At 40.3% G+C, this 24,735-nt stretch overlaps 1 protein-coding gene across 6 annotated transcripts in view; it reads right to left on the bottom strand.

Annotated features, from left to right (window-relative positions):
• The window catches only part of MTM1 (myotubularin 1), a 120,251-nt gene extending 95,825 nt beyond the window's left edge, over window positions 1-24,426 (bottom strand). For 2 of the 6 annotated variants that reach the window (XM_032264126.1, XM_032264127.1), the window contains exons 1-2: window positions 24,328-24,403; window positions 214-286 (exon numbers count right to left, since the gene is read on the bottom strand). In XM_032264126.1, the coding sequence (XP_032120017.1) occupies window positions 214-276 (63 nt within the window). In that variant the 5' untranslated portion in view covers window positions 277-286; window positions 24,328-24,403. Of the gene's footprint in view, window positions 1-213; window positions 287-12,658; window positions 12,684-24,123; window positions 24,149-24,327 lie in introns of those variants that run through there. The other 4 variants (XM_032264129.1, XM_032264128.1, XM_032264125.1 and 1 more) reach the window with 4 other exon arrangements.
• Between the last annotated feature and the right edge of the window lie 309 nt (window positions 24,427-24,735).

The raw sequence follows: 24,735 nt of genomic DNA, 5'->3' as shown, positions 1-24,735 counted from the left end.
GACAGAGTAAGACTCTGTCTAAAAAAAAAAAAAAAAAAAAAGCTTTTCTGGAACAAGGTAGGACAATAAAGAAACCACATGTATAAAATGTATTTATACTATGTGAATGAATAATACAGTTCATAACAGGCTAGCCAAAAATTACCTAATATTCAAATATGAAAATAAAGAAATACAGGGAAAGAGATAGATAAATCTGAAAATTCAACTTACCCTCTTAATAGACTCATTCTCCAGGGAGTGTGAATTATATTTAGAAGTTGATGCAGAAGCCATACTGGAAACTCTACCAAGAAAGACAACATTCAATATCAGCTGAATTTGTATGCAATTTCACACATATGTGATATCTGAGATTTAAATATGGCAACTGAGAGCAAATGGTACTACTTTACAGGTTCTATTTCCATACTAGGCCCTAGTGGTAATGAGACATACAAACGACGAACCAGACAAACCAGAGCACAGGCCATATGTGAGAGCGCCAATCAAGGTGCAGGGGACTAGGGGAGAACAGACAAGGGGAGCTAAAGGCACAAGGGGGCCTCAGCAGAAGACACCACACACATTCCAGGAATTTTTATTCCTAGTGCTCAAATTGCCATCTAAAAAAACTTAATGTTTACTAATTGTGCAACAGGCCTCAAATTTCCATACTCCTTAATTTTTAAAGATAATTTAGAGGCATCCAAGCAGAACGAAAAAAGAATGGACAATTTAACTCTCACTATTTTCTCTTTTAAGAATTTTGTTTTCTCCAAATGATGGCAGTTTAGAGTGGCATGGATTTGATTGAAATCAAATTAGCAAGATTTGATTTAATCAGTATTTTCTAGGGAAAGTATATACTTCATTTAAATAATGCATATTCATCACAGTTCAGGCATAAATGAAAGGATTATATTCAGAACATACACAAATACCATTTTAATGCAAGGATTTATTTAGACATATGAAGATTACAGCAACAACAGAAAACTAAGTAATGCTTCGGTTATTTTATCAACGTTTAGAACACAGATAGATACACATGAAGTCAATGGGAGGTAAACCACATCCAATTCAACAAGGTGACCGTGGATATTTATAGAGATCTTTTCACCAGGCTGCATTAAAAGAGCAACCAGACATACTAACAAAATCCAGCAATGGGGAACATTAACCCATTTATGCTGGAGGCTGCAAATTATTTTTGTGAAAAATCAGAACTTGGTGATGACCTTGAGCAGTAGGATGTAAGTAACTCCCACAAGCTTAGAGTTCCAATAGTGGAACACTAGGCATAAATGAGTTAACACACCTTGGCACAAAACCTAGTGAGATTTAATATCTTCACAGTACTGGCTACTGTCCTTAGTTGAGAGAGGTGACTAAGTCACAGATGAAGACAACCACCAGGATGAAGAGGTGGAGAGATGGCTGGATAGGGGCCATCTTACAAGGTTAGGACTGTTAGGATTCCCCCATGAGAGTTCAACACTACAAGGCCAAAGTTTGTGTCTGTTTGGTTCGTGGATGTATCCTGGCACATGCCATGGAAATCAATGATTACGTAGCAAATATACAATACTGTGACATGTCATGATGGGGTGAACATGTATACTAGTTCACCAAATCCCAGAACACTGGAACTAGGCAACTACCACTGAGGCTTAAAAATGAACAATTAGAGCAAAATACTTCTTTATAGAAAGAGAGACTTAACTTAAAAGACCTGAAACGACCTACAGGCAGCACAATGCAAAATTAAAAGTAACTTTTAAAAAAGATTAATGAATAACACTAAAATGAATTAAATTCAGACAAAATAGTACAATATGCTTTGAAAAACCCTTCTAACCTTAAGTTCATGTCCAAGCAAAATAACCCGTTATTCCTGGAGATAGCAGAATGGATGAGATGAACTATGGAGCAAGTCAGATGTATTTGCTCTGAAATTTTTCTATTGACTAAACAAGACTATATATTAGGGGCAGATTTTCTTCAGTAACAGATATAAAATTACTTTTTAGTATAGATACTTTAATATTTAAAATGCTTCACTAATATGTCAACTTTTTTTTTTTAAAGTTAAATTCTTACTATCAAGTCACTGCAAAAAATCTAAACTCCTGGTTATACAGTCAACTCAGTCAACATGACCACCCTGTTCATTTATGGGCCATAAAAGAACAGTGAGTCTTCCTGTTGTTTCTGATTTTCATGAAAATTTTCAATTTAAAATAAAGGAAGAAAGCCCTCATTTTTCCCTCATTTACCTGTTTTACTACAACTCACATACCATACAGTTCACCCTTTTCAAGTGTACAATTTATAAGTTTGTAGTATATCCAAAGTTGTGCCACTATCATCACAATCAATTTTAGAACATTTTTATCATCCTAAAGAGAAACCCCCTACTCATTAGTACTCACCCACCACTCCTAATCCTCCAGCAACCACGAATTTGCTATCTCTGTAGACTGGCCCACTTTGGGCATTTCATATAAATGAAACCAAACAATATGCAGCCTTTATGTAGAAAGCTCTAGTTTTTAGTTACACCAGACACTACTACTACTATTAATAGCCGGATCAAGCACACATCTGAGAAACCCAAGGGTCCAGAGAAGATGTGCCAGTTCCACAATGAGGCTGACTTTAAAATCTCATCAGTGAGCCTCTCTTTGTTGAACGGTTTTGATTGATCCCTGAAGTTTACAGAAGCTGGAACAACATCATGCTGGGGTGCACAAATGTTGTAGATGACTACATTCAAATTCCAACTCTGCAACTCACCATTTGACCTTGAGTAGGTTATTTAACTTCTCGGCTTTGGTTGCCATTACCGCCATTTTACATCAACATTATTGGGTGAAAAAAATGAATCAATACATTCATGAAGTACTTGGAACCACACAGTATATCTGTTAACAAATTACTAGCATTTTAATTTTTAATTTTTATGAGCACAAAAGGAAAACTATTGAATGCCAATGTCTTAGCCGATTTTTCTACAAATTAGTCCTGACCTTAGAAATAATAGGGAGAAAAGTTTGCTCCTACAGGGATAGTGCATAGCTAGTAGCAACTCGGCTATAAAGTGCTTTTTGCTTTAAAAAAAAATAAGTAAATGACAGTAGTGGCTCTAATAGGAATATGGGAAGCAGTGTAGCATTTTGGAAAATGTACAAGACAGGTGTGCACAAGCCCTGGGCTGTCTCTAACTTACCAAAGGAAGTTCATCCATATCTTCATCTACAAAATGACTATGTTAGCATAAAGGCAGTTTGATGATAATCAGAAGCTATAGTGAAGTCTACAAAAATCAGCTACCCTTCTGGTTACAGAGTATTTCATCCCAAAGCTCTAACAATCAAGTTTTTACCCTTTTTATTTAAAAACAACGACGACGACGACAAAAACGTTGATTTTTGGCTACCTTGGCTTTAAAGCAAAAATTGAAACTTGATTCCCTATATATATGCTAACTATGGCACTCTAACCAGAGGTAGACGTCTATCATTTTTGATCCCCCAGAATAACCTTTGAGATGATTTAAACCCAACCCTCTCCTGCTACAAAGGAGATGAGGAGGGCCTAGAGGGTGTGTGACAAGGTCCTGGAGTGACTTATTGGCAGGGCCAACTCTAGCCTAGGTCTCCTAGCACTGCAGAGTCCCCTCTACCTACAGAAAACTGCTTATAAGCGGTCTCTGGAAAGAAACTAGCTTGCACGTGACTGGTCTCAACCTCAGTAGAAGAGCTTTAGACTATGAAACATAGTTAAGAGAACTCAAATCACCCAGCCAACCAACCTTTGGGGCTTCTACGCCCCAAGAATTTTATCTGTTTTATTTATTTACAGCACCTGTAACAGTGCCTGGCACCCAAAAGATAGGTAACAGGTATTTGTTAAATGAGCGAATGAACTGGGCAATTAAGGATTGGCCAAGGAACTTAACTGTTGTTTGCGTAATATTTCACTTAAGCCAGAAGTTCACACAAACTTATGTTTGAAATGGTACAAGGCCTTGGCTAATCAGGATGGTCCAGGCAGGGAGTAGGCAGCAGAACTGCAGTGTTAACTTGTACCCCTTTGAAACGATTTGCACTGAAAAGAATTTGAGCAATGCTATCTTCCCTTATAGGCTTTTCCATGAAGCAGACGTTTCAAGTTAAGGTACATTTTGTCCCAGTATGGGGGGTGGGATTGGTGAGTTGAATCTGTGGAGGCGGTTACAAAACCTCTTTCACTGTGCCCTTTTTTCCAGACTAAGGAACTGTTTTCCCTTTTCTGTTGAATATGAAAAACAAGATTACACAAACCTGAAGCACACATAACTAACAACATTAAAAAATGCATGCCATTTTAACTCTTATGTTAAAAATCTAAAAGCAGCAAAACCAGAAAATAACTTTGACCTCCACCTCATAGGGCCTTTGCAAGCAAAATATAAATACCAAGGGGAGCTCTATTTCCAACGTCACCTGATTTGAGATCAATGGCCCTTATGGAGTGGTTTTTCTGAACTTTTTTGTATACAAACAAAATAGTGACAAAGATATGCAGCCTTTATCTTCTGATGAGCCTTAATGTGATTTATGACTCTGTATTAGCATTTATGTTAAGTTCAATCATGCTCTTTCTCTGGAAAGATACTGCTCATGGAAACATACTAAGACTTAAAACTTGACTTCTAAAGTTTGTCAGAGAACAAGCAGCCTCTCCATTCAGAAATCCAGGTCTTTCTAAGGTAGTTGTCCTCACTTAGAAGTCTGTTTCGGAAAAAGATGTCAAATCTTTTTGGCAGTGGTGCTCAATACTATCAGACCTGAAACTCCCTTGGTTATAAAACAAATTTCTGTGAAGTCCCCTTTGCTAGGCTGAAATGAAAACCATGAATATCACCAACCTAAACATGACAAAAAATCAATATACTGAACTAACTCCAATACAAAGGAGAAATAAAAGGACAGTGATTTATAATAAAATAATGTATTTTTCAATACGTTACACCATAACCAAAACATTCCCCCATTTCCAATTTGGCCTCTAGGGGGAGTGTCACCCCCAATGAGAACCATTCACAGAATTCTATACCTGGAGTGCCAGTAAATGCAGGATTTACTATAGATTAAACTTATTCTGATTTTTTTGCATTAAAGTGGCTTGAATCATAGGCCACCTAGGAGGCAAGAAAATGAAACATACCTTGAGATGTCCTCAACCAAATCACTCTGGACAAAAATAAATGCTTATATTCCAGCCATTTTGAGACCATGTACACCATCAATTTAACACATGTATTTGCTTACTTGAAGGGAGAGGTGCTCAACTCACATGAAAATAAACTATGATCTGCAAAAGTAGAAGTTTAGTTCACTTTTATACATTTTCCTTTGCAAGGGATTGGCAAACTTTTCGTGTAAAGGGCCAGATACCCAGACATTTCTGTTGCAACTACTCAGTTCTGTGTTGTATCACTAAAGCAGCAACATGAAAATAAATGATGGGCTATATTCCAACAAATTTTTATTTATAAAAACAGGCTGTCACACCCTGCATTAAACTATTACAATCATTCCCATGTGAACTGTCTTCAGCCAAAGTACATAATAATCATATTCTCTTGAACTAAAAAGCCATTAACCCCATCATTCAGAGCCTGTCAAAATGCCACTGTGCCCATCTACAAAACAGTGTAAAACAGTTGAGAAAAAGGAAGGGATTCTGTGTTCAGACCAATCTGTGTTTCAGATCCCAGTTCTGTCACTTAATTATTGCAGTTCCCAGTCTGTAAAATGGGTGTGATACTGATACTACTAGCCCTCACAGTGCTGTCATGAGGAACAGGTAAAATTACAGCACAGCAGATGGCACAACAAAGATGCTCAAATACCAGTTCCCTTCCTTCTACCATGGACTTTTTCTTTTTTTGAGACACAGTCTCACTCTGTCGCTAAGGATGGAGTGCAGTGGCACCATCTCAGTTCACTGCAAACTCTGCCTCCTGGGTTTGAGTGAGATTCTCCTGCCTCAGCCTCCTGAGTAGCTGGGATTATAGGTGTGTGCCACCACGCCTGGCTAATTTTTGTATTTTTAGTAGCGACCGGATTTCACTACGTTGTCCAGGCTGGTCTCGAACTCCTGACCTCAAGTGATCCGCCCGCATCGGCTTCCTCCCAAAGTGCTAGGATTATAGGTGTGAGCCACCACACTCAGCCCAGTGAACTCTGAAGTCACTCCCCAAACTGGTGCTAATATGCTAGGCTGGTTGTCCACGAAATACACCATATCCTGGACTGCCTAACCATTCTCCACACAGGTTTTCTAAGGTGATCAATCTAATCTCCTCAAGACTCCAATCAACCTTACAGCAGTTTACCTTAAAATATGCCTACTTCCATTAAAAAAAGAAAACACTGGATTCCTAGCCCAGGGAAACTTTCCATGGAATCCTTAACATACAGATTTTATCTCTTTACCTTCTATTCAGGTGCAGGTATCTAAAAATAGGCTAGAAATCTAACTATATTTATTTCAAAAAAGGATCCCCCAAGTAAGTGGCTTACTGTCCACACAGACACATGTAACAGATACATAACAGCTTCTTGATTTGTCTTGGTCACTTCAAGTCTCAGGGCTACACGGTATTTGGTTTGATGATTCCTCTTTGAAAATTATAAGATGCTAAATAGCATTTCATTTAAAATCTCACTCTTTGTATAATTTTGATATTTACAATTCACTTTAAACATCATGATATACCTACTTCTATTTCTTTAAATGTTGCAAAGACCTTTGGCTAAAAATAATGTAATTCCGACCCAGTGGAGAATGCATTTTGAATCATTTTTTTCCAGTGGCTAGTGATGGATTTGGGCTGATCTCTTCATTCTATTTCTTGGTCCACTCACTACAAATGGCACATCTTCAAGACAGCTGATTGGCTTTAGTGGCATGAGCTGTGGCCATGGAACAGGGTAACTTTAGAAGTTCTTTGCAAATTGAAAGTGATATGGTAAGTAAACCATTAGAAAAGTCAACTACTATCAGGTTATTTGTTTTAAATGTACAAAGTCTACCTAGCAATGCTGCACACATTTAAACAGATCATTAAACTCACCAATGGATTTTTTAACAGTCAAATACCTGCCAGTAAACAAAGTTTTAAAATAGGAACAAGATCAAGTTCCTGTGCATCTGCCAATTCCAAAACTCATGAACCCAGCTGATCTGCTCAATGAAAAAAACCTGTATTTTATTGAACTATTTTCCCCTGTGAGAACTATTCACAAAAAGTATATTTTAAATTTATAAGTAAACAGTAACTTCTTTAGCAAAAGTTAAAACAGTAATTGTTGAAGAATAGAAACATGTAAATTGTTTTTTCTGTTTTTTTTTTTTTTTTTTTTTTTTTTTTTTTTTTTTTTTTTTTTTTTTGAGATGGAGTTTCACTCTTGTTGACCAGGCTGGAGTACAGTGGCATGATCTCGGCTCATTGCAACCTCTGCCTCCTGGGTTCAAGCGATTCTCCTGCCTTAGCCTCCTGAGTAGCTGGAATTACAGACATGCGCCACCACGCCCAGCTAATTTTGTATTTTTAGTAGAGACAGGGTTTCTCCATGTAGGTCAGGCTGGTCTTGAACTCCTGACATCAAGTGATCCACCCACCTCAGCCTCCCAAAGTGCTGGGATTACAGAGGTGAGCCACTGAGCCTGCCCTGTAAATAGTTATAACTATGATAGTAACAAAGGTGCCAGATCAAAACATCTCCTTACTTTCCAAGAATCTTCTCAGGTCTGGGCTAAAGGACCCCAAAGAAAAGCCCAGGCATTGGGCATTACTGATGAAGATTTTTTCAACTAAAATTAGTAGTGGAGGAGGAGGGAAAAAAAGGACCTCTAGAGTGGATGTGTACAGTATCTAGAAAACTAAAGAGAGAAGGCTGGAGATAACCTGCCATTTGAAATAATTCCTCTAGGTACTCTCACTTGAAGGTAGAAACAGGAGCTTTGTTGGCATCGTGTCCTTATTTACCTGCTTCAAGGCACAGAAAGCTTTTCCTGACTTCTCCACACATCACACACACACACAGACACACACACACACATGCTCTCTTTCTTTCTCTCTCTTCACTTCCCTGTATATCATACATATTTCTAATACAGTCAGCCCCCCACATCCAGGAGTTCCACACCTGGGGATTCAGCCAACTGTGGGTCAAAAATATTTGGGAAAAAACACAAAAATAACAGTACAACAAAAAATAATACAAATAAAATACTACAAATAGAAAAAATATAAACAGAAAAACAATTCAAATACAAATTTTTATTTGTATTTATGGAGCATTTCCACTGTATTAGGTATTATAAGTAATCTATAGAGGACTGAAAGTACACAGGATGATATGCATAGGTTATATGCAAATACAATGCTATTTTATATCAGGGACCTGGGCATCCAAGGATTTTGGTATCCTCAGGGGTCCTGGAACCAGTTTCCTGCAGATATCAAGGGATGACTGTATTTCATTTCTCACCCTGTACTTATGCCTTGACATTTTCTGTGTCACCTCTTAGATTTCTAGAACTTCCTAAGGCCAAGGGCCATGTTTTCCACTCAGGCACCAGCACAAAGCACAGTTTGGGTACTCAGTATTCAGTGAAAAAACAAATAAGTATCACCCTCATAAACTTTCATGACTTTGGAGAAGTTAGTCATCAGCCATTAAAGGTCCTCCAACCTACCTCCCTACGACTGATTTTCAGGTTTATAATTCCCTTGCATATCTTTAAAATTTTCCATATATGTGTACATCCCTAAATAATATATTGATTTTCCATGTTTCCAAAGTTTTATGTAAATGGAATCATTATACATTCTTCTGCCACTTGCTTTTCTCACATAGTGTTACTGAGAGAGCCATAAATGATGATGTACATAGTAGTGTTCCACTCATTTTCACAGCTGCAAAGTAGTCCATTGCTTTTCACTTGGTTTTTCCATTCTCCTCCCAGTGATCACTTGACCTGTTTCCAGGTTTCACTATTATAAACACTGCTGTTATAAGCATCCTTGGAAATGTCTCCCATTCCCAGCATGCATGTAGGAAGTGTATTTTTGTGCCAGATTTTCATATGTATATATGAAATATATATATAAAAAATATATATGATATATATAAAATATATATATATGAAATATATATAAAATATATATATATAAAATATATATATATAAAATATATATATATATGAAATATATATATATATTTGCTGCCAGGTCAGGTATGGGAAATACATGAATATTATATTTATATATTTATTTATTTTTATTTTTTATTTTTTTAGAGATGGGTTTCACCATATTGGCCAGGCTGGTCTTGAACTCCTGACCTTGTGATCCATCTGCCTCAGGCTCTCAAAGTGCTGGGATTACAGGCATGAGCCACTACACCCATCAAAGTATGTGGAGAAGATGGATAATGGATGAAAACATAGGCAAATCCACCATTTGAAATAAAATGAAATCCCAAGCTTGTCAACACTAATTCAAGCAGATGGGCAGTGTATTGGTGTTCTGGGGCTGCTGTAAAGAAGTCCCAAACTGGATGGCCTAAAACAACAGAAATAAATTCTCTCACAGTTCTGGAGGCTCAACGTCCAAAATCAAGGTGTCAGTTAGGCCATGTGCCATCTGGAGCCTCTAGGGAAGAATCTGTCCCTTGTCTCTCCCTAGCTTCTGGTGGTGGCTGCAATCCTTGGCGTTCCTTGGCTCGCAGCTGCACCACTCCAATCTCTGCCTGTTGTTGTCACATGGCCTTCTCCCTCTGTGTCTGTTTTCACACGGTGCTCTCCTGTCTTATAAGGACCCCAGTTGTGTTGGATGAGGGGCCCACCCTACTCCAGTACTGCATGACCTCATCTTAACTAACAACATTCACAATAACACCATTTCCAAACAAGGCCACAGTCTGAGGTAACAGGGGCTAGGGCTTCAGCATATCTTTGTAGGGGACACAATTCAACCCATAACAGGCAGGAGGTTGGCTACAGAAATTAACAATCTACAAAATGGTCATGTCAACATATGGTTACATTCAGAACAATTTTGTCAATCAGTGAACACCTATTAAGCATTACTAAAATAGTAATATGGTTTCTTAGAAGAAATAATGAAATGACAACAAGCCAATGATTCTGAGATACCCCTTACTCAACATATATAATTATTTAATCCTGTTTCCAAAGGGTTTACAACCAGTAACTATGGAGTGGGCAACTACTCTGGACCACAATGGAGATTTCTCCCTTCCCCAATAAAAAAAATTAAGATAGGTCTTCAAGTAGCTAAAAACTGGGTTGGGGAGATTACGAACAAATGTTAGATAACAACAAAGATATGAATAGGTAAAAAAATGGTTAGATAGTAATAAAGACAATAACAGAGGTGATACAATTAAAGCGAAAGAGTATCTGCTTATGCTAACGATCATTGCTTTCATTTACTGATCATCTACTACCTGTCAGACATTGTTCTAACCACAGATTAAGTCATTTAATCCCCACTAACAACCTTAAAAAGCAACTAGGTATTAATATCATCATATGACAACTGACAAATACAAGGAACAGGAAGGTTAAAGAACTTGTCTTCTAATAATTGTCAAAGGTGGAATTGAAACCCAGGCTATCTGACCAGCCCTCTTAGCCACTAACAGATAGATATCTGTCATTCTCATTCTGTAATAGATAATCATATTAAAATGAAGATATTATGCCTCCTGCTTGCATAGTTAGATAAAAATCTTTCCAGAATTTCATCCTTGTGATAAAATCAGATGATCACAAAGAAGAACCCTAGACTTCACTTTAAACATGAGTCAACAAATAGACCTCTTCCCCTGAAATCCATGTCTGTGAATCACTGAAACGGTACAACCCTTCTTGTTTGTCCATTGCAATATTTCTTTGTATCCACCTAGTCTTTATTAAAACTATCTTTTAAAAGGGGAAAGTTTTATTACTAGTGCACAAAAATGGAATACCCCATGAGGTGCAACTATGACGTAATAAGGCATTTGTTAAAAGGCCTGTCAGTTCATATATAGCTAAAATGAGTTACTCTTCAAAGTAGTCCCTTTTGATGCTGTATGCAAATTCCAGCAATGTGGTCACTGTTCAAAATATTCTTTAAATTATTCTTTTGAAACTGCCTTTGGAATTTAAAGCTACATAAGGTACCATCTCATGAACTTTTACCATATCTCAATTTTTAAACCAAAACCAATGCTCTGCACAGCACCGGTGGCCCATTCTGTTTATTAATAGAAGTGATACAAAATGATTTTGGCCTAAAGCCACTGAGGATTTTTTTTTAAAGGTACCCTAGTCTCTGAAGTCAATTCCAAAAAAGAGTTCCAAAACACACTGAATAATTTGGATTTGGAAGTTCCTAACCTTTCTCTTCATGGGGTTTCTGGAACACTGCCTAGGGTCTTTTGATTGTTGAAAATGTTGGGCTTGATACATCTTAATTAGTCCTAATTTGCAAGAGCTGGTTGACCTTGAAGGTTAGCAGAGATCACCAGTAGGAGTAGTAGCTTGCCCAACAAGCAGTTTGCTATAGTAGGGAAGGAGTATGCAAAGGGAATCCCCAAAGATGGCTTAATTAGGATCCTGGGAGAATCGGAAGGAGAAGACTTGTCATAACCTAGAGAGTATGGACAATAGTTATCTTCCTAGTTGGAGCAGTTACTTCGTATTCCAGCCATAAATACAAACATCCGCCTATCCTTGAAACAGAAGAAGGTGAAAGGACTGAACATACACATTTTTAGAACTTGGCACTATTGGCAGAGAAGGTTCCACAGATGGGGAAGAAATAACCTTTAAAAAAGGCAGAAATAAAAAAGGCAAGGAGATGAACCAGTGTTAAAAGAATGGCAAAGAAAGAGAGGATGAAGAAATTCCAGTTCTAAAACAATGATACATGTGAATCTCGCAGAGAATTTCCATGCCTTTTGAAGGAGCAGCATATGTTGCTCCACAGAAGAATAAAAACAATTCCCAAGCTCCAGATGGAAATTATGTTATCAATACTAGGAGAAAAAGAAGCTGGGTAGCAGTGGTTGAGAATGGGTATAAATGTGGTGATACGTATAGTCAGTAAGACTATTCATGAGATGTGCTATCTTTCTGATGATTGTATCTGAGATGCGGCTTCTACTAACATAATTCAACATCTATCCATGATTTAAAAAACAAAAACAAAAACAAAAAAAAAACCCTTAGGAAATCAGGAATAGTCAAGGGCACCTATGAAAAACCTTCAGCTGACATCACACTTAGTGAGAAGGTATTTCTCACTCTTACTTCCCAGTAAGAGTGGGAACAACACAAGGAAGGCCACTCATCACTTGTATTCAACATCTTTTAGAGCTTCTAGCAAGTTCAAAACATATAACATATTGGAAAGAAGAAGTAAAACTGTATTTATAGACAATATAATCATGTATGCAAAATAATCCTAAGAATACTACAAAAAAAACTACTAGAATAAGTAAATTTAGTAAGGCTGCACAAAACACAAAGCCAAAATAAAAATTAATTATATTTGTATTGTTAGCAATGAACATATGAACACTGAAATATAAAAATACTGACCCACCTGTAATCTCAGTACTTTGGGAGGCTGAGGCAGGAGGACCACTTGAGCCCAGGAGTTTGAGACCAGTCTGGGCAATACAGCAAGACCCTATCGCTATAAAACATTAAAAAAAAAAAATTAGCTAGGAATGGTAGCATGCACCTGTAGTCTTCAGCTACTCAAGACGATGAGGAAGGAGGATCACTTTAACCCAGGAGATTGAGGCTACAGTGAGCCATCATCATGCCACAGCACTCCAGCCTAGGTGACAGAACAAACTCTTTTTTAATTTTTAAAATTTCATTTCCAATACAAAAAAAATGAAATATTTAGGGAAACACTGAACAAAATATGTACCAGAATCATACACTGAAAACTACAAAACACCACTGAGAGAAAATAAAGAAGACCTCAATACATGGAGAAATATCGCATGCTCAAGGATCAAAGACTCATTATTGTCATGATGGCAATATTGATCTATAAAGTCAATGAAATCCCTATCAAAATCCCAACAGGCTTTGACGATCTGATTCTAAAATTTGTACAGAAAGGCAAGTGACCAAGAATACTCAAAACAATCTTGAAAAAAAAAAAAAAAGAAAAGTTGCAGTACTTCCACTACATGATTCCCAGACTTAGTACAATGCCTCAGTAATCAAGACACTGCAGTATTGGTAATAAGGATAGACATACAGATCAATGGAATAGAACAGAGACTATAATTAGGCCCATCTTTTTGAGGTCCTAGCAAAGGTCAATTGATTTTCAACAAAACTACCAAAACGTATGGGCCTTTTCCCACAAATGATACTGGCACAGTTTGATGTCCATATGGAAAAATAAATCAATCCTGACCCTTACTTCACAAAATATAAAAAATTAAGTTGAAAGGGAACACAGATATACTAGTTTTATATTGCTGAATAACAAACTCAGCAGCCATAAACAGCACACATTTATCATCTCACAGCTTCTGTGGGTCAGGTGTCCAGGCACAGCTGGGTCCTCTACTCAGGGTCTCACAAAGTTGCAATCAAGGTGTTGGCCAGGCTGCATTCTCATCTGGAGGCTCAACTGGGGAAAAACTGCTTCCAAGTTCATTGAATGCGTTGGCAGAACTCATTTCCTGGAGGCTGCATGGTTGAGGGCCCTGGCTTTTTGCTAAGCAGGTTTAAGTTCTTAGAGACCACCTGCAGTTCCTTTCTATGTGCCCTTCCTCAAAATGGCTGCTCACATCAACAAGTCAGCAAGGAGAATCTTACCTCAGGGAAGACCCAGATCTCCTTTTAAGGGTTTTCTGCTGATTAATTCAGGCCTACCCAGGATAACCCCTCTTTTGATTAACTCAAAATCAACTGGTTGTGACCTTAATTATATCTTTAGAATCCCTATACGTTTTCCATATTCTATTCTATATTCTAGAAGCAAGTCACAGGTCCTGCTCACACTCAAGGGAAGGGGATCACATAGGTATTAACAACAGAAGTTGGAAAGATCTGTCTGCCAAAACAGATCTAAACATAAGGGCAGGACTAAAAAAGTTCTGGGAGGAACACAGGGGAAAATTTTTGTGAACTTAGGGTAAGTAAAGATTTCTTAAAACACAAACATTCAAACCATAGGAGGGGAAAAAATAAACAGGACTTCATCAAAATTTAAAATCCTTGCTCTTGCACAGGCACAGTTAAGAAAGTGAAAGGCAAAGCACAGTTTGAGAGAACATGCTTGCAAATCACATATCTGATGCAGTACTTGTATCCAGAATATATAAAGAACCCTCACAACTTCAGACAGGCAATCCAATTGAATAAGAAATGGGCAAAAGATTTCAGCAAATACTTCACCAAAGAAGATAAACTTAATGGCCAATAAGCACATGAAGACATGCTCACTATTACTAGTCACTACCAATCTGTAAGTTAAAAATACGAGACACCATTATACATCCAGTCAAATGGCTAACATTTTAAAGGCTGACAATAAAAGCCAGTAGGAATGCAAAGTGGCACAATGTCATGGCCACATTGGAAAACAGTTTGACAGTTCCTTGCAAAGTTAAACATATACTAAATATATGGCCCAGCAATGCCACACCTAAGTATTTACACAAAGCAAATAAAAACATGAGTCCACACAAAGACATATATGAATATCCATGGCAGCTTTTTTTCAAAATGGCCCAAAACTGAATCAACTCAGATGATCAACTACCGAATGAATAAATTACATTATAACCATACTATGGAATACTACTCAGCAACAGAAAGTCAGGAAGGAACTGCTGATACATGCAACAACACAAAAATGAATATAAAAAACAGTACGCAGGCCAAGCGAGGTGGCTCATGCCTGTAATCCCAGCAGTTTGGGAGGCCAACCTGGGCAGATCACGAGGTCAGGAGATCGAGACAAGCCTGGCCAATGTGGTGAAACCCCATCTCTACCAAAAATAAAAAAATTAGCTGGGCGTGGTGGTGTGCCCCTGTAATCCCAGCTACTTGGGAGGCTGAGGCAGGAGAATCACTTGAACTCAGGAGGCGGAGGTTGCAGTGAGCCAAGATCACACTACTGCATTCCAACCTGGGCAACAGAGCAAGACTCCGTCTCCCCCCCCCCCCCCGCCCAAAAAAAAAGCAGTATGCTAAGCAAAAGAATCCAGCCATAAAATACCGCAGAAGCCTATCCCTGATAAATTTCAAAGAACTATGAGTGTTCATACCATATTCTTTGACCATAATGCAGTTAAGTTGTAAATCAGTTTTGAAAATACCTACAAAATACATTTGTAAGTAAAAATGTACTTCTAAACAGCTCACAGGTAGATTAAATAATCATAATAGAAATAAGAATATATCACAACCAAATAATCATGAAAATACTGTTTTGAAACATTGAAACAGCAGAATAAATCTAAAGAAAGGAGGAGAAAATGAAGAGTGATTCCTGGTATACATTTTAAGCGAAAAGAGAGAGAGGCTGAATAGTGTATGAAATATGCCTTTTTTGTGCAAGAAAAGGGGAAAATGCATCTGTGTATGTGCTTGCTCAAATTTGCAAAACAAAGAAGAACAAACTAATAAAACTGATTACGTATGGGGTGGGGGGAAGGAAACAGCATGCGTGGTCAGAGACAGGGGTGAAGGCAAGACTTTTCTGAATATACCTTGGTATAAATTTGACTTTAAAATCATATAAAGTTTATCCTTGTTAAAAAATAATCAAAAAGTGGGGAAAAGCACTAAAATGAAAATAAATGAACATAATTATATTATCAAGTTGCTGCCATAACCACAACTGACAAACCTCTCGTTAGATTAATAAAGAAAAAAGGAGGACACAAACGATGATAGTAGGCTGCAGGAATGAAAGACAGACACAGCTACACATTTGGCAGGCATTAGCTGGTAGTTTAACATCTTCCAGGCCCAGGCAGCTCTATGTGCAAGTTCTAGCAACATTCAAGGAACCAGTAACTCCAATCTTATACAAACTTCCAAAGAAGAGAAAAAGGGAATACCTCAACTCACTTTATAAGGCTAGCATAATCATGATACTAAACTAGACAAAGACAGCACAGGAAAATTAATACCAAATCTTATGTAAGATGCAAAAATCCTAAATAAAATATTCCCAATCAAATCTAGCAGCAAGAAAGAACATGACTCCGTGAAGTTCATCCCAGCAATACAAACTTAGTTAATGCTACAAAGTTACCTTAGACAATCCTTTAAAATAGCCCACCACATTAACAAGCTCAAGGAGGGAAAAAACATGTTCTCCCTCTCACCTGTAATCACAGTACTTTGGGAGGCTGAGGCGGGAGGATCACTGGAGGCCAGGAGTTTGAGAACAGCCTGGGTAACACAGTAAGAAGCCCTCTCTACAAAAAAACAAAGCAAAAACCAATTTCCATAAAGGAAGAAAGGGTGTTTGATAAAATTCAACATCAAGCCAGGCACAGTGGCTCATGCCTGTAATCCCAGCACTTTGGAAGGGCAAGGCAGGCAGATCACGAGGTCAGGAGTTTGAGACCAGCCTGGCCAACATAGCGAAACCCCGTCTCTACTAAACACACACACACACACACACACACACACACACACACACACACACACGAGAGAGAGAAAATTAGCTGGATGTGGTGGCATGCATATGTAGTCCCAGGTACTTGGGAGGCTGAGGCAGAAGAATCACTTGAACCTGGAAGGTAGAGGTTGCAGTGAGCTGAGACCACGCCATTGCACTCCAGCCTGGGCGACAGAGTGAGACTCCTGTCTCAAAAAATAAATAAATAAATATATATATATATGTAAAAATTCAACATCCACTTATGACTTAAAAAAAAAATGTACACTAGAAGTGCACCTACACAAAGCCTAAAGTAAACATAATACTTTATGGCGAAGCATTGAAAGCATGAGCCTTCTCAAAGATCTTGGGCCCTACTCCAGACCTACTGAATCAGAAACTTCAGCATGATGCCAGGAATTTGCAGTTTTGCAAAACCCCCTCAGGTGATTCTGATGCAGCTTGCTGCTCTGAGTGGGAGCCACAGAGCAACACTGTTGGCATCACCTGGGAGCTTGATGGAAATGAGAAGAAAAAGCTCTCCGGGCCCATCCCAGAACCACTGAATCACAATCTGTGTTTCAACTCGAATCAAGTCCAGGTGATTCGTAACACAATGAAGCTGGAGAAGCGCTGCTGGTAGCGCTGCCTGCTGGGACCACTTTTTTAAAAAATGCAGATATCAGAGTCTCAGCCCAGATAAATTAAATTCGAGTATCTGTGGGCAATGTCCAGGGCAACAAGGATTTAAAATTTCCCAAGTGATTCTAATGAGCACCGGAAAAGGCAACTCACTGGTCCAGCGTAATTCTGTTTAGGGACTCTGCACCCTCTCTGAAAAGCTAGAGAAGAAAGAGGCATTCCTCAAGTTCTTTGAAGCTCCCCTCAAGAAAGAAGATTGCATTTCACACACATACCAATGGTGTCTTTTTAATATGGCTTACAAAACTGAAAGCTGAAACGGAGAAAAAACCCTGTAGTCATGAGAGCTGCAGGAAGTCGCAGCCAATGTTCTAAACCCAGAAGTCAGACTTGCCTGGGTTCAAATCCTGACACTGCTGCTTCCTAAATGCTTGATCTTAGACCTAACCTCTCTGAAACTCAGTGGGGATCTTAACAGTTTTTCCCTCAAAGCGGTGCTGTGAGGATTCATATGAGACATGATGTAAAAGCATTGGGCTAAGGACTTGGCAAAGATTACACCAATGTTAACGTAAGTTACGACTGAGGTGGCTATTTAAGCATTGACAGTGAATCTGATGAAATCCTCAGCAAATCAAGACCAAATGTATCTCTCCACAGCTGTAGCTCCTGGACACATGAAATGTGGCTACTCCAAACTGAGATGTGCTATGATGTAAAATATACACCTGATTTTCGCAATTCAGTACCAAAAAGGGAAAAACATGTCATTATTGCGTCGATGACATTTTGAAATATTTGGCATATGCTGTGTTAAATATATTAAAATTGATTTCACCTGTTTCTTTATTTGTTCAACGTGGCTACTAGAAAATTGTAAATTACACATTCTCTATTGGTTAGTGCTACCTTAAAGGACTGGGAAGCCAGGATAAGAGCTGGTACTATTAGACTATTTCCGAACTTTACTGCAAAATCACCTGGGGGTCTCATTAAAATTCATTTTCAGCTTGAGGAGTCAGTGGTGGGTCTCAGTGGGTGAGGATGGAGCTTGAAATTCTGCCTGTCTCACCAGCTCCTGAGAAGCAAGGGCAATCTCCATCAGTAAGAAAAAGCTGTTTCATGCCATAAGCATGATGGGAATCTCTGGGGAGATTATTAGAGTTGAGACAGTGAAGAAAGGACATGTCCAGCAGGGGGTTAGACTCAGCTTCAACTTTGAAAAAATCAGTTCTTTCTCCAAGTGAGGGATTCAAACAGGTGGGGCCAGTGGTCAGTCCTCCCTTTGTGAGGGCAGCAGGGACCTGTGCTTTCTTTCCCAGATCCAGAACCACTGACATGGGCAAGGAACACCTCGGAACCAGGAAACTCAAAATGGAATACTGGCTGGGGTTTCTCATATCCTGCTAGCCACAAAACCCATGTTAACCGCAGCGCCCTCCTGGGGTCTCACTGAAACTAAGTGCAAACTTTCCTTCTTACTGTTAGCAACAAACAGTACTGACACGCAGGTATATTTCATGCCATGGCCAGGTGTCACTGCTGTGCAGGTACATTTCTTATTTCAGTAAAGCAGCTTGGGCCAATTCTAGGCCTGCTGGAATCTAGCATAGTACCTGTTCTTCTAATTCCCCACCTAAGTCATCTCAGGGCCATAAAGTCATATAAGGGAATTTAAAGCACAACGACCTGATGCTAACAATCTCCCTTGTAACCCACCTCTGCCTCTATAGCTCCCAAAAAAGGGAAAGGATAACTCATGTAGCAATCCATTACATTCCAAGAGGCTCCGGGAAATAAACAATGCTTCCTTCTCACAAAAAGTTCAAGGATGTGCTATCAAAATATAACAATTATCACACGCTAAAGAAAGGGCATCGCTGTGTGCTGTCAGGGTTTGCAGGCAAGAGGATAAGAGCTGAATGAGTTACAAACAACTTTTATTTTTGCTTTCAATTATTCTCCCTTCAACTTCCCACCCCAAACATACTAGCAAGCAAAGCAAAAACTAACCTGTAACCTGTACTCAAACTGTTTGTGCCAAGAGTTCAAACATCAAGAAGCTGAGGAGAAAAGGGTGGCAAGACAATGACCGATTCAAAGCACTTTCTCATTTACTATTTGACCATGGCGAGAAAGGTTAAGCACAAGCTCCATTTCTATCTGGCAGACAGGGAGCATGATCTCTAGACATGCCACAGAATTGGTTACAATGATCATGTGTGAACAATTCTAAGCTGGCCTCCTTTGCCCAGTTAAGTCTAACAATGTTCACTAAATGTCTACTATGTGTATAGGATCATCTTAGGTTTCAGACCATCAGAAAAACATCTCCAACCTCAGTCCTTTTTATTAAAAGCATAGAAAATGAAAAACATACTGAAATATGTAGGAGTTACCTACTAAGACAGTCAAATAACAGCAATACTAAATGAATATAAGTACATGAAACTGCAAAGGACAACTTATAGAGACACTTCAAGATACTGAGAAACAACTTTAGGTAACGAGAAAGGGGCACTGAGGTGCCCACTCTGTGTCAGCAAGGAGGCTGGTACAGACCTGGAGAGCAATCAAGGATCTCTTCCCCAGAGACTGGATCACTTTTTATCCTAACCCCAGGAGCATAAGCATCCAGTCTAGTATGGATTGAGGTGCTACAGTCAGGTCTCGACTGGAAAAGGGAAAGTCTTCCATTCTGAGACACTTGGGAGAGAGGCAGGCAACATTCCCTGAGGCAGAGTTTGCCTTGCTGTTGCTTTGTGTTGGTTATACAGTACTACCATTTTTTTTTTTTTTTTTTTTGAGACAGAGTCTCACTCTGTCACCAGACTGCAGTACAGTGGCGCGATCTCAGCTCACTGCAACCTCTGCCTCCCAGGTTCAAGCGATTCTCCTGCCTCAGCCTCACAAGTAGCTGGGACTACAGGTATGCACCACCATGCCCAGCTAATTTTTAGTAGAGATGGGGTTTCACCATGTTGGCCAGGATGGTCTCAATCTCTTGACCTTGTGATCCACCCGCCTTGGCCTCCCAAAGTGCTGGGATTACAGGTGTGAGCCACTGTGCTCAGCCTATTACAGTACCACCATTTTAGAAATAAATAAAATGGTAACTTGTTACGGTATACCAGTGGCTTCAGGCCCTTAGGAAAGAGGCAATATAAATACCTTCATATTTTAATGATGACAGAAGAGGGAGACTGAGGCAGAAAGGCCACACCTACAGCCACAGGGAACACAGGCCAAGAACAGGAAGGACAACTGCCCTCTTACACAAGTTCTCCAAATAGCAATTGCCTATATAACACATTCATGCAATAATAATAATGCTGCCCACTTTACAATGAGCTCTGATGCACATTTGATTTTCTGAAGAACTCGGGAAACTTGGCAGGGCAGGTTTTATTAGCTCTGTCTTACAGATGGAAGAGCCACCAGCAGCAAGGTTGAATGACTTGCCCAGTGACACAGAGTTAAGGAAGAGAACTGGGACCTGAACTCCGGCTTCTGGAATCCAAATGCAGGAAGCTTTCCACCACCTCACACAAACAAAAGGCTCATTTACCGTAGTTCCTCTGGTAGAAATAGAAAGCACTAGTAGTACACGATGCCAATTATCTAAAGAGATGCCTCCACATTCTTAAAAAGAAAAGGATGAGATTCTCCTGGTACTCACTGTGGAAAAATACATCGCAAACATTTCCAGTGAAAAACCTTCCCCCAACTACAGGATGACAACTGGACCTAACTCAGTAACTCCTACTGGGTCCGGCAGTACACTCTCACTTTCAAGGCAGAGGAACTGGAAGAAGGCGCTAGTATTGTTTGTAGCAACAAACAAAATGCAGCCTCAAGGAATTTCTACACCCAAATGGTAAAGGGAATCTAGCATGGCAAGAACTGAGGACACTGCTGCCAGCGTCACCTGGAACCAAAAGCTGGTGCCAACAAGGAAATGCAAAGAACTGTGGAGAAAAGCAAGCTACTGGATTCCAAAAGTTTATTAAGACATAGCTAGGATGTTTTCTCTTAAAAACAAAAGAGTTCCATATTGGTCAAGTCAATCACAGCTTTTCTTGAGTGTCTACTAGATACAAGACACTTCTAAGCACTTAACATAGATCATGCACTCAGTCCTCCCAGCAACCCTTTGAGAAAGGTACTATTATTATTATTTTGATTTGACAGATAAGGAAACTAAGGCACAGAGGGAAGTAACTTGCCTAAGGTCACACAGGTAATTACGGCCAGGATTCAAATTGGGGCAGGCTGCCCACTCCAGACGCAAAATCTTATAGGCAAATGACAGTCCCTAAACCCCCATCTGCCAAAAAGGAATAATGAACTGAGAAACTAGAAAATAAAGAAAGCAGAACTTCAAAGAGGTCAGAACCAGGGAAGGAAAATTACTAAAGAATAATGGAAACAATCTATAATTCTGTTATAAAATCAAATAAACTTTAGAAATAATGAGAAATCCAGCCTTTGAAATCCTCTGGTTACCCCTTTAAAATGTCACCTATTAATCACTGAAGAGTCTCCTCTTTTCTCTTTATTTTGGAGCCATCAATAAAAGCAAGAGTCATGTGTTTTCAGTGGTTTCTAAAGAAACAACATTTTGTTAATCTGCCTCTCATTTTGGAACCAAAAACGTCAAAGTATTTTTTGCAACTTTAATTATTTTTCAGCCCTGTAAAACTTTAAAAATGTGCTTTGAAGCCATTGAACATGCAGAATATGAGAGAACTGAGAAAGTATTAAACAAATGAACTTTTATAGTCAGCTCTCATTAATGCTATTTTATTAGTGAGTGCTCTTGTTCCTAAGGAGTTGAGTGTTTCTTTTCTCTTGAGCTATTTCAAAATGAACTAGTTTCTTTACAAACCACACAACACAAGGATTGATGATCATTTCAGATAAGAGGTTCACAGTACAAACTATTGCACAGGAAGAGAAACCCTGTGCAAGGTAGCCTGAGAGTCCAGCAGACACTGGCATGAAATCAACAACCAATACTGACCTCAGCAGAGCTTTAGGTAGCTACAGTGAGCTACCTAACTAGGAAAACAGCAAAGGATTTGAAAAAAACCTCTCTAGGTGTTTGAAATCATTTACTGTTTGCCGTTGGAGGGGGTGGATGTGAATAATAATGAGGCTGGGATGAGCTTACCATCTAAGAGACACTCATTGGAGAAATCATGACACTCCAAAAAATCTCTTTAATTCAGAGATTAACTTTTGGATTTATTTCCTTTAATGGAGCAACAGCTGGCAATCTAAAACTAGAAAATGAAAGTAATGCCCAAGTCATTCTCAATCATGCCACCCTGTTCTATTGTCATTGTAAGGTTTTAGAGCTCTATTTTTCCTCATAGCACTCATCTCTGCCTGAAAATTTATCTTTTTTTTTTTTTTTAATTGTGTGCCTCCTCACATATAAACTCTATAAAGCAGGGACCTCAGCCGTGGCACTCTTTGCTGTCTTCCCAGTGCCAACCGTGGGCAGTCTTGTGTTGAATGAATGAAACCATCGACAACTTAATAAATGTAGTTAGAATTTTAAGTTAAAGAGACTAATCATTTATAACCACACTAGAATCTACAAGCCTCAGTGAATATTACCCACTCTCAAGCACCCTGGAAGGCTACTATACACTAGTGCTGCAGGCAGCACCACTGGTTCAAATCTCCCCCATGGTGTGGAATCTCTTAAGAGTAGATTTGATTTTGTGAAGCAGCCAAAAGCCATGCATAATCAAATCTGGTGAATACATAATCGTATCCAATATATACATTGGATGAAAGCAAACGTGTCTGCAAAGTAACAGGCCTGATTGTCTTACTTGGTTGGTAAACCAGTTTTGAAGGAAATTCAAAATGGTTTGCAGTATAGCAAAATTGCTGGCTCAGTGTCAAGACTCTAAGGTGGGTATTTCACAGGGAATAAAACTGAGCTGTGGTAAAAAGAACCCAGACGAGACAGATGCCCCCAGAGAGCTGGCTTGTGATATTAGCTTTGCCTTTAAATTGCCCTGAAGCTCGGGACATATTAGTTACCCTCTCTGGGCCTCAGTTCCCCCATCCAGGAAACAAATGAACAATGTAAACTTCAGGGTGCCAGTCAATTCTAGAATTCAATAATTTTATTCTTGTGAAGATCTGGTCTATTCGTTTAAAAACCAGTTGCAACCCACTTCGCCTCAAATGATGCATGCATCTATAAAGCTCTAATATAATTTTTGCAGCAGATTCACTTCTTACTTGCTTAGCCAAATACTAAAATTAGTTTTCACTTCCTGAGCGCAGCAAAAGACAGCTAAGGGAGGCAACCCGGCCAAGGGCGCTTGCTCGTGCCCGTGCATACTTCCGACTGCGTATCAGGGAACTAACCGTTCCCTCTAAGATCGTCCCTCAACTGTTGCAAAAGCAGATAAACCCCTCGTGTATGACACAGAAACACTGGCAGAGAGCGACTATCGACACTTCGCGGCCAGTGCCGGGCTCCGGCCGCTCCGCAGGGCCCACTGGGATGCGGCGGACGCCCGCTCCGCGCGGAGGGCCAAGGCGAGGACCAGCCGCGGCGCGTCGCCGGGGAGGCAGGGCGGCCACCCGGCCCACTCGCCGCCCCGGGACAGGGAAGCAAAGTCCGGGCAGTGGCTGAGACGTCCGCGTCCAGCTCCACGGGCGGGCAGCCCCTACCCACTTCCCGACCTTCGCCCGCCGCCGGCCAGACACCTTGGGCGGGGAGAACGAGGAGAAGCCGGAGGTACCTGCCTGCTGCTCCCTGGCCTCAGCCCTGCCCCGCGGGGACAGCGACGGCGCTTGTGCGAAACCCCCACCCAACCCTGCCGGTGCGGCGAGGCCCCGAGCGACCCGCTGGCCCAGGGAGTCCCAACTTCCTTCTCCCGATCCCCCCACCACGGGTCTCCACAGTGCCCGGCTCCGAGCCAGGCCAGCCGAGAGCGCGCACCCACCTCGGGCTCCGGGCGCCTCCGCCGTTGCCAGGCTGCTGGGCTCCCGAGCCCTGCTCCGCCCCCTCTGGGGTCCGCCCCCCCCGGCCTCTCCGCCCCCGGCCACCGCCCGCTGCCCTCCTCCCCGTGCCGGTTGGCGGGACTGCATCACGTGACAGGGCAGGGGCAGGAAGAGTGCGCCAGGTCGACCCGAGGAGCAGCTCCGAGGGGCGGGACTCTTTGCCCGCGAGGCTGCTGGGAAGCCCACTTTGAAGGGGCCGACGCATGGAGGCAGCTGGGAATTGTAGTTCGTATTATGGTGCCCGGGTATGGGCGGGGTCAAGATGCAAGGAGCCATCCCTGTAAGGGAAGTTGGACTGGGCGCCGGGCGGAGGCGGCTGGGGAGCATAGTCCCGCAACCCTTGTCTGGGT

This window comes from Sapajus apella, unplaced genomic scaffold (genome assembly GCF_009761245.1).
Source record: "Sapajus apella isolate SASKATOON/1434 unplaced genomic scaffold, GSC_monkey_1.0 scaffold142, whole genome shotgun sequence".
Taxonomy (NCBI): Eukaryota; Metazoa; Chordata; class Mammalia; order Primates; family Cebidae; genus Sapajus; species Sapajus apella.
The sequence above is the reverse complement of the archived record's forward strand: the minus strand, read 5'-3'. Positions and strand labels throughout refer to the sequence as shown.